General features: G+C 44.0%; 1 protein-coding gene across 7 annotated transcripts in view; it reads right to left on the bottom strand.

The window, feature by feature from the left end:
• Positions 1-7,772: 7,772 nt before the first annotated feature.
• Positions 7,773-18,985, bottom strand: part of GNL3L (G protein nucleolar 3 like) — a 28,106-nt gene continuing 16,893 nt past the window's right edge. For 4 of the 7 annotated variants that reach the window (XM_042242193.2, XM_060407817.1, XM_027963369.3 and 1 more), the window contains 7 exons: positions 17,217-17,304; positions 16,542-16,716; positions 16,323-16,465; positions 15,543-15,679; positions 13,351-13,478; positions 9,655-9,874; positions 7,773-8,075 (listed from right to left, as the gene is read on the bottom strand). In XM_042242193.2, coding sequence (XP_042098127.1) covers positions 7,993-8,075; positions 9,655-9,874; positions 13,351-13,478; positions 15,543-15,679; positions 16,323-16,465; positions 16,542-16,716; positions 17,217-17,304 — 974 coding nt within the window. In that variant the 3' untranslated portion in view covers positions 7,773-7,992. Of the gene's footprint in view, positions 8,076-9,654; positions 9,875-13,350; positions 13,479-13,656; positions 13,687-15,542; positions 15,680-16,322; positions 16,466-16,541; positions 16,717-17,216; positions 17,305-18,985 lie in introns of all 7 variants that reach the window. The other 3 variants (XM_042242191.2, XM_042242194.2, XM_042242192.2) reach the window with 1 other exon arrangement.

Genomic DNA, 18,985 nt, shown 5'->3' with positions numbered 1-18,985 from the left:
GGTGGTCTGGAATTCCCATCTCTTTAAGAATTTTCCAGTTTGTTGTGATCCACACAGTCAAAGGATTTGGCATAGTCAATAAAGCAGAAATAGATGTTTTTCTGGAAATTAATAAAACAATTCTATTTACAAGTTGCATCAAACAAAATTAAATTACCTGGGAATGAACCTAATCAAGAAAGTAAAAGATTCATACTTGGAAACTGAATAAATTGATGAAAGAAATTGAAGATGACAAACAGATGAAAAGACATACATGTTCATGGACTGGAATAATTAATATTGTGAAAATGACCATATTACTAAGGATGATCTAAAGATCTGATGCAATCCTTATTGAAGTACCAACAGCATATTTCACTAAACTGGAACAAAGAATCCTAAATTTTCTATGGCATCACAGAAACACATACAAGCTTGAGTATTTAAAACAGTCTGAGAAAGAAGCTGGAAGTATCACACACCCTGATATCATACTATACTAAAAAGCTACACTAATCAAAACAGTATGTTACTGGCACAAAAACATCACTAATCATCAGGGAAATGCAAGTAAAAACCACAATGAGATATCACATTACATCTGTCAGAATGATTATTATCAAAAAGACTACAAAACACAAATGTTGGTGAGGATATGGAGAAAAGTGAACACTCCAGCACTGTTGGTGGGAATGCAAATTGGTGCAGCCAATATGGAAAACAGTATGGAAATTCCCCAAAATTTAAAAATATAACTGTCATAAGATTCAGCAACTCCACTTCAGAGTATTTATCCAATGAAAATGAAGATGCTAATTTGAAAAGATATGTGCACTTCAATGTTTACTGCAGCATTATTTGCAATACCCAAGATAGTAAAGCAACCCAAGGGTCCATTAACAGATGAATGGATAAAGAAGATATGGTACTGTATCTCAATAATTTTAAAAAATTTTTAATACATTGAATTGGGTTCAATTGGATGGAAATGAAAATAAATCATATGAAAATTTGAGGAACAAAGCTAAAGCAGTGCTAACATGAATGGTTCCACATTTGTAATCTACCAATGTAATTCATCACATCAACAGACTGAGAAAGAAATAACATATATCAACTGATACAGAAAAGCATTTGACAAAATTTCAACATCCATTGATGATATATATTAAAATAATAATAATAATAATAATGCTCAGGCTTCCCTGGTGGCTCAGAGTTAAAGAATCCACCTGCCAATGCAAGAGCCACAGGTTCAATCCCTCATCTGAGAAGATGCCAGGGAGTAACTAAACCTGTATACCATAACTATTGAGCCTGTGCTCTAGAGCCCAGGAATTTTAACTATTGAGCCCATGTGCCACAACTACTGAAGCCCACACATCCTAGAGCCTGTGCTCTGTAACAAGAGAAGCTTCTGCAATGAGAAGCCCTAGACCTCAACTAGAGAGTAGCCACCACTCGCCACAACTAGAGAAAAGCCCACACCTCAATGAAGACGCAGCATGGGCCAAATTGAAAAATAAATTTAAAAAAATACTCAGAATAATAATGATAGAAATTTTCTTGATTTGACCAACAGCATCTAAAAAAGAAACTACAACTAATATTATACAAAATGGTGAAAGACAATGTATTCTCCTGAGATATGGAACACAGCAAGAATTCCACTTTCATCACTTCAATTAAACACTATACTGGAAGTTCTCACCAGTACAATGAGAAAGAAAACAAAATAAAAATCATATCTATTGAAAATATAGAAATTAAACTGTTAAAATTTGCAGAAGGCAAAGTAATCTACATAGAACATTCCGAGATATTTGCATCTGAATTCAGAGTTCCAAAGAATAACAAGGAGAGATAAGAAAGCCTTTCTAAGTGAATAAGGCAAAGAAATAGATCAAAACAATAGAATTGGAAAGACTAGAGATCTCTTCAAGAAAACTAGAGATACCAAGGGAACATTTAATGCAAAGATGGGCACAATAAAAGACAGAAATGGTAAGAACCTAACAGAAGCAGAAGATATTAAGAAGAGATGGTAACAATACGCAGAACTATAGAAAAAAAGTCTTAATGACCTAGATAACCATGATGGTGTGATGACTCACCTAGAGCCAGACATCCTGGAGTGTGAAGTCAACTGGGCCTTAGGAAAAGCATCACTACAAACAAAACTACTGGAGGTTATGGGATTCCAGCTGAGCTATTTCAAATCCTAAAAGATGATGCAGTTAAAGTGCTGCACTTAATATGCCAGCAAATTTGGAAAAATCAGCAGTAGCCACAGGACTGGCAAAGTTCAGTTTTCATTCCAAACCCAAATAAAGACAATGCCAAAGGTTGCTCCAATCACTGCACAATTGCACTCATTTCACATGCTAGCGAGGCAATGCTCAAAATCTTTCAAGCCAGGCTTCAATATTATGTGAATCAAGATCTTCCAGATGTACAAGCTGGATTTAGAAAAGGCAGAGGAACCAGAAATCAAATTGCCAACATCTGTCAGACCATGGAAAAAGCAAGGGAATTCCAAAAAACATCTACTTCTGCTTCACTGATTATGCTAAAGCCTTTGACTGTGTGGATCACAACAAACTGTGGAAAATTCTTAAAGAGATAGGGATACCAGACCCCCTTACATGCCTCCTGAAAAATGTGTATGCAGGTCAAGAAGCAACAGTTAGAACTGGACATGGAACAACTGACTGGATCAAAATTGGGAAAGGAGTATGACCAAGATGTATATTGTCACCTTGTTTATTTAACTTATATGCAGAGTATATCACATAAAAGGCTGGGTTGGATGAAGCACAAGCTTGAATCAAGATTGCTGGGGGAGGGGACTTCCCTGGTGGTCCAGTGGCTGAGACTCCAAGCTCCCAATGCAGGGTGCCTGGGTTCGATCCCTGGTCAGGGAACTAGATCTCACATGCCACAACTAAGAGTTCCCCTGCCCCAACTAAGACCTGGTACAGCCCAAAATTTGGTAAATAAATAAATGTCAGCAGACATTACTTTGCTGACAAAGGTCCATAACGTCAAAGCTATGGTTCTTCCAGTAGTCATGTATGGATGTGAGAGTTGGACCATAAGGAAGGCTGAGGGCCAATGAGTTGATGCTTTCAATCTGTGATGCTGGAGAAGACTCTTGAGAGTTCCTTTGACAGCAAGGAGATCAAACCAATCAATCCTAAAGGAAAGGAATTCTGAATATTCATTAGAAGAACTGATGCTGAAGCTGAAGCTCCAATACTTTGGCCACCTGATGCAGAGTTGACTCATTAGAAAACACCCTGATGCTGGGAAAGGTTGAAGGCAGAGGAGAAGGGGACGGCAGAGGATGAGATGTTTGGATGGCATCATCAACTCAGCAGACATGAGTTTGAGCAAACTCTAGGAGATGGTGAAGGACAGGGAGGCCTGGCGTGCTGCAGTCCATCAGGTCACAAAGAGTTGGACATGACTGAATGACTGAAATACAACACTGATGAGAAAGACATCTTTTTTTGGTGCGAGTTCTAGAAGGTCTTTAGACCTTCTAGAGGTCTGCATAGAACCATCCAGTTTCTTCAGTGTTAATGGTTGGGGCATAGACTTGGACTGCTGTGATTTTTAATAGTTTGCCTTGGTAACGAATTGAAGTAATTCTGTTGTTTTTGAGATTGCATCTAAGTACTGCAGTTCAGACTCTTGTTGACTACGAGGGTTACTCCATTTCTTCTAAATAACTCTTGCCCATAGTAGTAGATATATGGTCATCTGAATTAAATTCACCCATTCAAGTCCATTTTAGTTCACTGATTCCTAAAATGTCGATGTTCACTCTTGCCATCTCCTGTCTGACCACTTCCAATTTACCTTGATTAATGGACTTAACATTCCAGGTTCCTATGCAATATTGTTCTTTATAGCATCAAACTTTACTTTCAACACTAGACACATCCACAACTGGGCGTCGTTTCTGATTGGCTCAGCCTCTTCCTTCCTCCTGGAGCTATTTCTCTGCTCTTCTCCCGTAGCATATTGGACACCTACCAACCTGGAGGGGATTCATCTTTCAGTGTCATATCTTTTTGCCTCTTCATCCTGTTCATAGGGTTCTCAAGGCAAGAATACTGCAGTGGTTTGCCATTCCCTTCTTCAATAGACAATGTCTTGTCAGAACTTTCCACCATGACCCATTGGTCTTGGGTGGCCCTACATAGCATTGCTCACAATTTATTAAGTTAAACAAAGCTGTGATCCATATGATCATTTTGGTTAGTTTTCTGTGATTGTGGTTTTCATTCTGTCTGCCTTCTAAGGATAAGAGGCTTGTGCAAGCTTCCTGATGGGAGGGACTGGGTGTGCAGAAAACGGGGTCTTGCTTTGGTGGGCAAGGCCGTGTTCATTAAATCTTTAATCCAACTTTCTGCTGATGGGTGGGACTGTGTTCCCTCCCTGTAGTTTGGCCTTGATGGCAAACCATGGTAGGGGTAATGGTGACCTCCTCCAAAGGGACTTATGTTAGCACTCTGTGCCTCCCAGGACTGCTGCTGTCAGTGCCCCTGACCAGCAGCAGGCCACTGTTGACCCATGCCTCTGCTGGAGACTCCCAAACACTCACAGACAAGTCTTGCTCAGTCTCTTGTAGCATCACTGCTCCTTTCCCCTGGGTCCTGATTGTGTGCCAAGTTTTGTTTGTGCCCTCCAAGAATCTCTGTTTCCCTAGTCCTGTGGAAGTTCTGTAATCAAATCCTGCTGACCTTCAAAGTTAGATTCCCTGGGAATTCTCAGTCCTTTTGCTGGATCCCTAGGTTGGAAAGTCTGTTGTGTGGCCTAGAACTTTCACAACAGTGTAAGAACTTCTTTGGTATAATTGTACTTCAGTTTTATTTGTAATTGATTAAACCTGGGATCAACCCAATGTCCCTTCAACTGGGGAATGGATAAGCTAATAATGGTACATTCATACAATGGAGTATATCTCGGGTAAGGGACTATTAAACCCAACAATGTAGGTGAATCTCAAATGAATTATGCTTAGTGAAAGAATCCTGTCTCCAAAGGCTCCATATTGTATAATTCCATTTATATGACATTCTCCAAAAGATAAAACTATAAGGAGAAAGAACCAATCAGGTTTCCCATGAGTCAGAAGCAGGGAAGTTTTTACTATAAAGTAGCCAGTATGAATTTGACAGGGGAGGGCAAAGGGTAATGGAACAGTTCTGTACCCTAACTGTGTTGGTTACACAACTCTATGCATTTGTCAATGCTTATTGAACTGTACACCAGACATTTGTTATTTTATTCTATGTAAATTTTTTAATAAAAAATTTTAAAACATAAAAGAGGTTCCCAGGTGACTCAATGGTAAAGACCCTGCCTACCAATGCAGGAGATGCAGAAGACATGGGTTTGATCCCTGGGTCGGGAATATCCCCTGGAAAAGGAAGTGGCCACCCACTCCAGTATTCCTGCCTGGATAATCCCATTAAGAGAGGAGTCTAGCAAGCTACAGTCCAGAGTCAAAAACAATTGAATATGACTGAGCACACACACACACTGTGGCAGTGGCATAAAGTAAGCCTGCATGTTGTATGATTCTTTTTACATGACATCCATATTAAGGCAAAACCATAGGAGCAGAAAAAAAAAGATCAGTGGATCTGAGGGTGGGGGTAGGGGTTGACTACAAAGGGTCCCGAGAGTTTGGAGGTGATGCAAACTATCACATATCTTGATAGTGATGGTAGTTCACTACTGTATATTTTTGTGCAAACTCACAGTACTTACACTATAAAGGGTAAACTTTATTGTATATAAATTATACTATTAAGGCAAGAGGGAAAAGACTCAAGAAACATTTTTTAAAGCCTGTGGAGATCTCCTTGGTAGTACAGTGGCTAGAAATCTGCCTAGCAATTCAGGGAACATGGGTTTGATCCCTGGTCTAGTAAGATTCCACATGTCACAGGAGCAACTAAGCCTGTGCACCACAACCACTGAGACTGTGTTCTTCAACTACTAAAGCCCACATGCCTAGAGCCTGAGAAGCCACTGCAATGAAGAATACACCTCACTGGCCACAACTAGAGAAAGCATGAACAAAGCAATGAAGACCCAGTGCAGCCAAAAATTGTATTTTTTAAAGTTAGAAATTATTTAAAGAATTGTGATATGCTATAGAAAATCTGGAATCCCAAATTCTTATCCTGACATGAGTACCTTAGTTCTTCTGTTTGACTTGGACCAAATTTTGTTCCCTTACTGTTTCTTCCTTATCAAGATACCTATTTCTAGTACTTTATCTCTCAGAAGCACTATAAAAGATTTATGAAGTTAAATTATGTATTGTCATATGGTTTTTAAATGGCCTTAGCTGTCCTGGTACCCAATTTTTCACTGTAGCACTATTATCTTCCAGGAGTTTGCTAAGGTAATGTGAAGTTGGCCCCCATTAAAGGATATTTGGAGCAGAATTTTAGCAAGACTCTATTTTTAAAACCAAAAAAGAGAATGTATTAAAATTTTGATTAACAGAGGCTGGCACACCATAGGTACTTAATCAATGTTAAGAAGGCTGTACAATGCAGAGTAAAGGGCCTGGCATAGTTTTGATCACACCTAGGTCCCAATATACATGTATGTTATCTTGCCTACTTCCTGACAACTTTGAGCCTACATCTTACATTTGGAGAGGCTAACCTCTTACTGGCAGAATTGCACTGAATGTTAAGGGAGGTATCAGGGTATTGTGCTCAAGCAGTATGTAATTCTCTCCTCTGGCTGTGCCAGAATGCAGAAGTGGTCTGCACTTCCCTGCCAATCATCCTGCAGCCAAGGGCTCATCAGTCCATTACATGGTTCTAGTCTTAGGATTTAAATAGGTAAATTAGGGGGTAACAGCAAGAGGCAAGGCTAAGCTGTCAATGTGGTTCCAAAGATGAGGATGTGGAAGTTTGGGGTGAGGGGCAGACTGCAGTCTAAGACCCATTCCCTTCAAATGTGTCCAGTCTCTGGGAGACTGCTGGGAACTGAGGTCCTAAGCATGACTCAAACAAGCTCTGGTAAAGTAAGATTTGTGTTTCTGTTGCCATAATTTACCCAAATTCCTTACTGAGGAATGTTGACACTTCCTGGGCCTTTGTCTGATAGGGCAGGCTCCTCCAGAAGTAGCTAATAGTTTTAAGGGGTATAATGTTTAGAAAACACTGGGAAAGGAGCTGGTAGCTCTTGAGGATGCAGCCTATGAATAAATGACACCAAAACCCCTTTGAATCAAATGCTGGTACTGGGTGAGACATGGTGACACAAGGATGGGGCCCAGCCAGAGTACATCAATCAGTTCAAGGGATTCCCAACTCAGTCTGCCCAGAAATGCCCCATAACAAGCACCTACCAACAGGTGCCTTATTTTCCGTGTGAACAGTGTTTACCACACCTCAAACCAGCCAGGCTTGTGCGTTGTCTTCTTTCCTCTATCCTATCCCTAGATCCTTCCAGAGTCTCAGAATGCTCATCACTGTTCCCTTTACTCCCATTGCCACAGCAAGGATCTGTGGACTTGGGTGAGAGGAAGATGTGTGGCCTACAGCCCATTGCAGGGATGTCTTACTGCTAAGCTCTGTTGTGGACTGGTAGAAAAATCATCACACTCACACACATCCACACCCCCTCATAAGGAATCCCCAGATACACAGCAGTCTAGCCTCTAGTTGCAGTCTCTAAGAGGGTTTTGTGAGGGGTCAGCCCTCCAATCAGTCCAGCCTATAAGGTGGGGGATAAATTGTTGGCATAAGGGATCTTCTGATTATTTTATTTCTCTTGTAAACAGAGTAGGGGTTAAATAAAGGTATTGGGTTTGTCAGCTTTAGACACTTGGGACCTTTTTTTTCCTGGAGAATGAAGGGAAGTGGGTGAGGGGTTCTTTTAATATGCAGGTGCTTCAGGGAGAAGCAAACCATTTCATCTGTTATTTCCATTGGAACTGGAGTTGGAGAGGGAGGTGAGATCAGAGGATCAGTCACCAGCACTGTCATCAGCATTGCCAGAGAGATCAAGAGCGGACATCATGGAATCAGACAGCTTGCTGGCAAGTTTGTCTGCAGATGGAGAAAAACAGGAAGTCATTTGGTGGAGGCCAACAGGAGGCTTGCAGGAGCTAGGCTACATTTATCTTTGTCTGCACTAAACTCCCAAACTGTCTCCCTAACCGCCCACCACCAACACTAAACAGAACAACTGGTGGGCTACTGGCAGACCACTACTGAATCTCAGAGAAAGACCCATTTGTCTACCTGTGAAATGATCACCCCAAAATAGCTTGTATCTCAGTCACACTACTGAGCTTCAAGTGTATTTATCTCTTCCTAGTATCAAAACAGCTCTTTTCTTTTACTATGTTGAACTTAGCACTCTGCCATCAGCAGTGCTTTTTAAGACCCCCAAAGCTCTTACAGCAAACCGGCAGGATGGCAGTAGGGTCTTTGAACCTGAATGCTCACCTCCAGCTTTCAGCCACACCCTATTATTCCTTGGGATTTTCCTCAGACATAACCTCCTTCAGGAAGCCTTCTCTGATCACCTCTAACCCACCACAACCTTCAGGCTGGGTTAAGTTCCCTCGTTTTGTTTTCTATGTCTTCATAGTGATCACTTTGTGTTCCCGATGTCTGTTTTCTTATCTCCTCCTCACTCCAATAAGACCAGCAGTTAAAGAGCAATTAATCTCTGTATTCCCAGGACTCAGTGTACAATCAGGCCAAGAGAAAATGGCTATGAACATAGTCTAGTTCAAAGAACGGGGCTTATAGGATCAATTCATCCTAGGTTCACGTTTTGGCCCAAATACCTGGAGTATCCGGGACCCAGTTTCTTCACTTACTGAATGAGAATAAGACTTTTGCAACGAGTTAGTGAAAATTAGTATAGCATGAAGACTTAAGTGGACCAGCCACACAATGGACCACCATTAAAGTAAAGGGACTTCTTTTGTGAATTGATGGGGAAATATCTGTAATATATGTTGAGTGGAAAAATGATGTGGCAAATTGTATGTTCAGGAGACTAACATTTGTCTAAAAAAGAGAACAAGGAATATATAGATATTTGCCTGTATACCTACCCCAGGAATGAGATACAAGAAATTAACTGGTTGCCTCTGGGGGGAAGCCTGGAACTAGGGGACTGGAGGAGACTTTACTGTATATCCTTTTGTATGCTTTGGATTTTGAGTGTTTTATCTATAGATAAAGTAAACATATGTATGTAGCTTGAAAGCTTCTTAACACATAGAAAGCAATGATAAATAAATGGTGGTATTTGATACATAAGACTAGGCCAGTGGTTCTCCAAGTGTGGCCCCCAGAGGAGCAACATCAGCACTGACTAGGAACCAGTTAGAAACACAAATTCTCAGCCCCCGCCAACGGCCAACCTACTCAACTAGAAACTCTGGGGGTGGGTCCCAGAATCCTGTGTTTTAATAAACCTCCCAAGCAATTCTAAAATAAGCTACTTAAGTTTGAGGACCACTCTGCTAGCAGGTGATACTCCTAACCCATCCCTGCCCCCTAATCCTGGAAGAGGGTTGGACACATGGAGATGCTCATTTGGGGGCCCTTAATTAAGGCCTCAGGTGGTTCCTTTTTGGAGCACAGGAGGGTGGTCAGGTCCTCCCACCTGCACGCTTTTGGATCTTCTTCTTCTTCTTCATGGCAGATGCCAGAGCCTGGCCCTGCTGCAGGGGGTCTGTCTCCATGATCCTCTGAAGCACTGGGCGGCGGTCCACTGGGCAAACATCCACCATGCTATTGCTCCTAGGGTGAAGGTCCACATTGCGCTTAGCCCATCCCATCTGATGACGGTTTGGATTGGTGCAATACCCAGTAAGATCTCCAATCTGGGGAAAGTGAGGACAACAGTGAGGTCTGGGCCCCCAAAATAACTCCAAAGACTTCTGCAAAGGAGGCAGGGACAGGCTTGCATTAAGAACAGGAGTCTGGAGTTACACAGAACTAAGCTTCAAGTCTGGCTCTACCACAGATTGGCAGGTGCTTATTCTTTCAGCCACAATTTGATCATCTGTCAAATAAGGGTGGGCAGTGGGTAGCTTGCCTGGTTTTTACAAGAATAAAATGAAAAAGTAGAACTACTTGTCAATGACAATTGACATTACAATGATTCTTTGTTCAAATGACCTTTTAAGGTCTTACTCAATTTAACAAATATGTTCCAACATCTATCTTATGCCCAGTTCTGTATGGGGAAATGCTGGAGAAATGATTCACATGTACACCCATTTTGGGGATGCAACCAGGCTAAAGAGGAAAAAACCCAACCACACCAGAGGCTGAGGGCATGGTGGTAGTCAACATACTGCTGATGGAAGGGTCATTCCTGACTGAACACTGGAAAGCACAGCGCATACCTGGGCACCTGAAAGGGTATCTACTGGGCTGGAGTAGAAGGTACACAGGGTCAGTAAAACATAATATTGACAGAAAGCTCACTATGTGCCAGGTACATTTCCAAGCATATACATGTATGTGTGTCATATACATACATATGAATATGTATACATGTACTCACATACATGTACATATTAACTCATTTAATGCTGGCAACAATGTCTTTGACAAACAAGGTAATTAAGGTCACACAGCTAGTAAGCAATGGAATAAATCAGAACCCAAGCAATCAGAATTCTATATGTATGACTACCTACTACACTACAGCAGGGGAAAAGTAATGCTATAAACCCTACAACTCTGGGGTTGCAGGGGGTGGGCACCATTTACAACACAGCACACCTAATGTTATCTCCCAGAGTTGGACAATGGAGTGGCCCTACTCATGGCCCTGAACCTGAGCCTGGAACTTATAATACAGAGTAGGGAATTACTGCTGGTCCATGAGGAAAAATGGTATGTTCTGGGTGCCTGTGGGCTCAGTAAGAAATACTGGGGGATGGCCTTAAACTCACAACTTTAAACTGATTTTCCTATAAGCACTAGGGAGAGTTTTGAAACTATGTGAAAATGGGAATGGGCATAATTCCTACCACTACCCTAAGGCAGGTCTTATCTCTTACAGAGCACAGGCAAGAGTTTCCTTCATAGACTCCCTACCTCTATTTCGGCTCCTTTCTTTCCAACTTGATTCTTACTGCAGTCACTGGAGTGATAGTTCTATTATATAAACTTGACCATGTCACTTCCCTGCCTAAGGAACCCTTCCAGATATTATGTAGCCATCAAAAATGAAGGGCAGTTAAGTAATTTTATGGAACAATCTACACTGTGAATTTGTAAGTGAAATAAGCAATGTGTAGAACAATACAAACAGCATATGACTATTTGGATTAAAATAGATTCGCTATCTGCTTTTATGCGTATGTGCATGAAGATGCAATAGCTCTGAAAGGACATTCAAGTCTAATAGTGATTGCCTCCAAGGAGAGGGCAGGGTGGCTGGAATAGAGAAGCAGGAAAGATTTACTTCTACTGTATACCCTTTACCTTTTTTTGGCGGCAGGGGGATGGGGAGCACCCTGCACGGCTTGTGGGATCTTAGTTCCCCAGGGATTGAATCCAGACCTTGGCAGTGAAAGCATAGAGTCCTAACCACTGGACTGCCAGGGAATTTCCTACCTTTTCAGTTTTTTTACCATGTACCTAGTCAAAATATCTTAAATAAACAAAATGGGAAAAAATTTAAACCCTTTGCCTTTCCTCCTCCCACACAAGACAGCCAACTTTCAGTGTTTACCTATTACCCATGGTTTAAAGTCAAACTCGAGGCCTTCAGGGATCTGACATCAGATTCACCCTTCCCTGCCTCTAACCTGACTCCAGCCACCTCAGACCACTAGTGATTTCTGCAAAATACCATGCTCTCACCCTTTCAGTTCTTGGCACATGCACAGGCTGAGCCCCTGCCCCAGGGCTACTGCCCCTCCTGCCCAGAAAATTCCTCAAATTTCAAGATGTGGCAGAAGTATCAGAGTCCCGAGGGAAGACTTCCCTGGCTCACAGCAGTATAGGTTACGGCCCTCAGATTCAAGCTTTCCCACCCTCTGCCCTGAATCCCTGTGTCTCTCTCATCAGTGTAGATATCTATGGCTTAAACCACTAAACTGTAACCTCTCAAAGGGCAAAGACAGGGGGGACTGGCAGATGAAGAGGCTGAAAAAGCCTCCAGAGATCACAGTACAGCACAGCATATCAACTTGATCCAGTAGGTGCTGGGGAGCCATGAAAGGGCAAGTGACCTTTGGGACCTGCCATATAGATGGGGAAACAGTGGAAACAGTGTCAGACTTTATATTTGGGGCTCCAAAATCACTGCAGATGGTGATTGCAGCCATGATATTAAAAGACGTTTACTCCTTGGAAGAAAAGTTATGACCAACCTAGATAGCATATTCAAAAGCAGAGACATTACTTTGCCAACAAAGGTCCGTCTAGTCAAGGCTATGGTTTTTCCAGTGGTCATGTATGGATGTGAAGTTGGACTGTGAAGAAAGCTGAGCACTGAAGAATTGATGCTTTTGAACTGTGGTGTTGGAGAAGACTCAAGAGTCCCTTGGACTGCAAGGAGATCCAACCAGTTCATTCTGAAGGACATCAGCCCTGGGATTTCTTTGGAGGGAATGATGCTGAAGCTGAAACTCCAATACTTTGGCCATCTCATGTGAAGAGTTGACTCATTGGAAAAGACTCTGATGCTGGGAGGGATTGAGGGCAGGAGGAGAAGGGGACGACAGAGGATGAGATGGCTGGATGGCATCACTGACTCGATGGACGTGAGTCTGAGTGAACTCCGGGAGTTGGTGATGGACAGGGAGGCCTGGGGTGCTGCGATTCATGGGGTCGCAAAGAGTTGGACACAACTGAGCGACTGAACTGAACTGAACTGATATGAGACATATGTCCAGGTCAAAGACAACTGGAAGATTAGGCTAGGGTTACAGGAATGGTAGGCCAGAAAGACACCAAGAGCATCTATTAAGATTTAGGAGAGAAGACACACTTGGTGACTATGTATAGGATCCAAGATACCAGTTAGTGGGAAGGACAAGTCAGGGATGTCCAGGTTTGTAACTTGAACAGCTGGGTGGATAGACGGGGATCCTGTTCTCTAGGGTTAAAGCTGGGCTGGGAAAGCTGCCTGAGAGCATATCTCCTCCTTGGATCTGCCATTGGTTTGCAAAGGATATATCCTGCCTACAGCCAGGGTGCCCACAGGGAGTGAATAAATGACCCGTACCTCCCCACTAGTATAGGTGGACCTCATGGGAGCCAGGTGGAAGGGATTGACCATTTCCCAGAGCCCTTGGGTAGAGGAGAGGGTTACCATGAAGAACAAGACAGGTACCTTATACACGGTGGTTTTATTTTCCATGGCATCTGCTATTTTCACCATCGGAGAATGGAGCCACTTGATCTCCATTTCGAGCGGGTCCATGTCACCCAACAGCTCATCCGATTCTCCAGTGGCCAAGCCTTTAACACAATCAATACCACTGTCAGGGCCTTCGCTCCTTTCTGCTACCAGCCCCCTGGTCAGGCCTCAGTGGAAAGGATATGTGGACACTGCCCAGGGGAGTAAAGAAGGAAGGCTCTTTTATTCCTGCTGGGAGGCCATACAACAAAGGATTAAAGGTGCGGGTTTTCCACTTGCCTGACAGTCTTGAAACTTCAGCTTCCTCATCTGAAAAGCAGAATGCCACAAGCCCTGTAACACAGGGCTGCTGTGAATCACAGCAATGGGTGCCTGAAATGCACTGGCCTGAGACACTGCTCTATAAATGGCAGCTATTGGGATTCCCTCCCCAGGACCAGGCCTCTCTCCCTATTTCGCTGGTGCCTTGTCTGGAGCTGGCCTCTACTGCAGACCACAAAAGTGCACATTGCCCTGGGCCCATACTACCCTCGCCACCTCTTCTAAACTTTGCCCCATCTCCTTCCCTGGGCCTCTAATTGCTAATCACTCTTTAAGATTCAACACTAGGGCAACTAGGAAACTCTTGATTATTAACCACTCCTTCTTCTCAACTTCCAGGACCTCAATCATTTGCTAAAGTGCATTCTCACTGCCAGAGTCCAACTTGCCCTCACATACAGCCCTATAAATGTAAGCTCTAATTCCTCCCAAATGCCCACTTGACAGAAAAGTAAAGTTCAGAAAGAGGGCTGACTTGCCCAAAGCTTCAAGGGGAATATATTCTGAAGCAGGCAAGCCTCTTGTCCTCATTTGTAATCCAAGCCAGGCTAGCCAAGACTTTCTCCACTACCCCAGAGTGTCCACAGACAGGCCCAGAGAGCACCGGGCACCTTTCTTGGGTGGGGTAGAAAAGGAAGGAGCTGCAGATGGTAGAATAGCTGAAGAGAATAAACTTCCCACAGGAGTTTCTGAAAGTCATACCTTTGTACTCCAACAAATAACCATCTTAATAACAGCTAATATTTACCAAGCATGTGCTATATGCCAGGCACTAGGTTTTACATATTAAATAAGTCTCCACAACTATCTTATCAGGTACGTGCTATCATCCCATTGTACAGATGATGTCATCCGTCATGGAGAGGTTAAGAAATTTGTGCAGCACTACACAGCTAACAAAACTCAGATTTTAACCCAGGCAGTTCATTCTTCTAACCACTCAGATACACTGAGCTAGAAGAGTCTTCAACAATAGGACAAGAGAGCTAGTTTGAATGCCACATCTGCCTGTCACTGACCATGTGCCATTTAGCAAATATCACCTTTCTGTGTCTCAGATGCCTCACCCACCAATGGGGACAAGGGTAAAAATGCAGAAATGGACATGCAATATCCATGTCAATGGCTGTGACAAAACCTGGGGCAATGAGAAGGGTTTTCTTTTTTGTTTCCTTTCTTAATTTGAGGATAATTGCTTTACAATGTTGTGATGGTTTCTGCCATACATCAACGTGAATCAGTCATAGGTATATATATATATGCCCCTCCCTCTTGAATCTCCCTCCCACTTCCCATCCCATCCTACCCCTCTAGATTGTCCCAGAGCACCAGATTCAGCTCCCTGTGTCATACAGCAAATTCCTACTGGCTATCTATTTTACATATGGTAATGTATATGTTTCAATGTTACTCTCTCTATTCATCCCACCCTCTCCTTCCCTCCATTATGTCCACCAGTCTGTTCTCTATGTCTGTGGAGAGAAAGGGTTTTTGAGAGAAGTATCTCAGTCCACTCCAGGCCTCAAGAGATGGGGAAAGGAAACTCACGCTTCCTAAACACTTTATCATGTTCCAGGTACTTTGTTGATTTTTTTGTATCTACTAAGAGCCCACAGCCAGCCACCCCTCCACTCCACTCCACCACCACCCTATCTTCCTGTGACCCAAATTACAATTCTTCACTTTGTGGGAAAATACATTAAAGATGTTTAAAATAGTTCTCCCCAAACCAGACTAGGGCCAGAGCATGGGGAGGTCAACTATGGGACCTGTTGTCAGGTGTGTGTGGCTCCACCAGGACAGGACCAGTTGCTGGGCAGGCCAACCCACTCAACCCTACTTACATTCCATGGTGTCTTCATTGGCTTGCTCGGTATCCTCAATGTCAAAGACCTCAGTCATCTCCTTAACGATCTCAGCACTGAGATGGGTAGGCAGAGTGTGGGTGGAGGGTGGAAGTGTATAGAAGCTGATCTTCCCACTGCATTGGGAGTTGGGAAGAAACTGACGTTATTAAGGCAACAAATGACAAATGAGGACTTTGCTGGTGATCCAGTGGTTAAGAATCCACCTGCTAATTCAGCAGACATGGGTTCGATCCCTGGTCCAGGAAGATTCCACACGCCACAGGGCAACTAAGCTCATCGCCACACCTGCTGAGCCCCACACACTGCAACTACTGAAGCCCATATACTCTAGAGCCTGTGCTCCACAATAAAATACTGAAATGAGAAGCCCACACACTGCAACTAGAGAGTAGCCCCCACTCACCACAACTACAGAAAGCCCACACATAGCAACAAAGACCCAGCATGGCCAAACATAAATAAATGAATAAATAAAAAATTTAATTGTTTGTTAAAAAATGCTGATGACCAGTCAAAGAAAGGATGAGTTTTCAAGTCAGAAACAGTGAGGGTCAACTAGAAAGTCCAGACAGTAACTTCTGAACAAGAGGCTGAATTGCTGGATAATCACTGGGCATGAGTTGCCGAGCAGGATATGACCTGATGCCTTGGCCTTCCCTACGCAGGAAGTCAGGCTGCCCCGCTGCTGCAGTGAAAACAGATGAACCCCCTTGTGGAGCCTGACTCCCAGAAGGCCTCACCCTTACCCCTACTCACCTCACCCAGTCAGCCAGGACAGCTTTGGCTGCCTGCTCCTGACTGTATACACCCCCCTTCTTCTTCTTCCCCAAGCGGTGGGCCACTGCAGTCAGAAAATGCTCAGTGGTCTGAAACCCAGAGACACCATAATAGCTGGAAATCTGGTAGAGAGAGGAAGAAATCATGAGTAAGAAAGAAGGGCCCTTATAGCAAGGCAGGTAGCAGAGCCCTGCATACCTCCTCCAGGTTGCAGCGTTGCAGGATGGTCTCCACCGGGGTCACAGGGTCCGCCAGCTTCTGCACGTGAATGCAATTGCGCAGGATAGTGCCCACCTCTGAGTTGGGTCCTGGGACAATGCCCGGAGCATCCAGCAGCCTGATGAACTTGTCCAGGTAGACCTCCTGCATGAACCTGGGTCAGGAGAGGGGAGATAAGAGAGGACGTAGGACAGTGATGAGCCCAGATGTATCTGGCATCCTCTAAGCCAAGCACCCAGTGGAGAGAAGGAATGTGACAAATGGCACACAGATGAAGGTGGAGAGATGTGGGGTCTGATTCTAGTCTGATTCACTTCCACCACCAGGGACTAAGCTGCAGGACCACAGGCAAGCCTCTGACTCTCTGACCCTGTTGCTTCATCAAGGAAGCAGAGCTGCTTACTCAGAGCCCAATCTTGCATGATTGTCAGGAGGCTTCAAGGAGCTGTGGGTGGTGGTGGGGGGGTGGACACCCAGCTGGGTGCCTGGCCCAAACCCAGGATGTGCCAGGTAAATGAGGGCTATTAATGAAACTCCCATGCTTACAGCAGAATCAGAAGCTGGTCCAACATAAGGGACAGGGATTGAAGGCATGGGAGTTGGGAAATGGTAGGGTGAAGGACCTGTGAAGTAAGAGAGCAAGCAGGTACTTACTTGGTGACCCCAGGAACGGCTCCCACACTACACGCACGGCTGCGCTTCAGACTATTGATCAGGCTGCTCTTCCCAACATTGGGAAGGCCTACAAAGGAGCAGCAGATAGCTCAGGGCAGGAAGGGTCCTCAGAACTATTTGAGACAGCCTGTGTGTGGGAGGCCCAGGCAGGGGCAGTGTGACCAGGCCATGGGAAGCCAAAAACAGAGCCTGGCCTCCTGCCTTCCTGTCCAAGGCCCTGACCAAGCCCCTCCATGGCCTTTCTATCCCTTTCCTCTACATGTGAGCACTCTGGCTAGATGTGTTCCTCTCACTAGATATGACACTCACCTCCCACTTACAACCAGCTTGGGAAAGGTACTGGATGCAAGGCCTCTGTGACACAATCCAATGGATGGTGGGCACTGGGAAGTGTCATAAAACAGAACCACCCATCGTGGTGTATAATTCACCTGGCAGGGGGTAGGGAGTGGGAGGTGGGGCTCCTCTCTGAGATGTCAGTCTTTGAACTTTCTGTCTGTGGTATGTTTTTCTGTTTGGGCATCTGTAAGCACCTCTCGGTCTATGGATGTCCTTGTCTATTTCTCACTCATTGGGTCTCTCATTCCTACCATTCCCCTTCTCTGTGTGCTAGAACTTACATGTGCACTAGTTATTCCGATAGATGTGCCTGTGTGTATATCCCTTGTGTGTAGAAGTCTCAGTGTATCTTCTCTTGGCTGTTCTCATTCTAAATACTATTGCTTTTCCCATTTCTGTCTTTCTCTCTGTGTATCTAAGCAACTCTTTCTCTGCCAGTTTGTCTCACTTTCTCTCTTTATGGCCATTGTCCTTTCTCTCAAATTCTCCCCACGCCAGCAATTTTGCCTCTTTGTTAATTCCCTCTATGCCAACTCCTCTCAGCTCTTTCTGTATCTGGTCCTTCTCTCAGTGGGCTTGTCTCTCTACATGAATCACTGTGTCTCTTTTTCTGTGTCTCCCTAGTCCTCTCTCTGCCTCGATTTCTCTATATATACATATACATCTGTCTTGTCATAGATGTGTGTCTGTGTCTCTAACATGATTGTGTCTGAGGGTCAAATGCATCTGGGTACACGTGTCTCTCTATGGCTCTGTTTGCTTGGAGGGGAGTTGGCTAAGTGTGTGGGAAGGGCTTGGTCTCCATGTATCTTGGCTCTGGATCTGTATGTGTCTTCATATGTGTGGATCTGTACATGTGTCTGTGGATCCATATGTGTGTATAGGTCTGGGTGTATATTCTTCAGTGTCTGTCTGCATCTTTGTTCCTGCTTCTTTCTATGTGCATCTCCCTCTGAATCTCTTTATCCCTGAGTTTGACTCACTCATTCTTTCCTTGGGTATACATGTCTCCCTCCCTACTCATATGAGAGGGTCTCAGGCCCTCTCATATCTCTCTCTGTAGGCCTCTACACACATTTTTGTGATCATATCTCCCTCTGTCTACATGCCTCTGTCATTCAACTCTGTCTTCCTTCTCTACTCCCTACCAATCCCACATTTGGTTTTCCAGATATATTTCTGTATCTATTCAGGTATTTTACCTTTTTCTGTTTCCAGCTGTTTCTCCAATGTTTTTTTTTCCTCTTGGCTTCATTTCTTTTCCCTGCTGGTCTATCTCTGCCTCTCTCAACTTCCTGGTTCCTTTCCCAACAGCTTTCTTTCAGTGCCCTGGGCTCCAGGTTTGAGCCTCAGCTCTGTTTTGTCTCACACAGGGGTGAACCCTGCAAGTCCCTTTCCTTTCTCTGAGC

This window comes from Ovis aries, chromosome X (assembly GCF_016772045.2).
Source record: "Ovis aries strain OAR_USU_Benz2616 breed Rambouillet chromosome X, ARS-UI_Ramb_v3.0, whole genome shotgun sequence".
Lineage (NCBI taxonomy): Eukaryota > Metazoa > Chordata > Mammalia > Artiodactyla > Bovidae > Ovis > Ovis aries.
The sequence above is the reverse complement of the archived record's forward strand: the minus strand, read 5'-3'. Positions and strand labels throughout refer to the sequence as shown.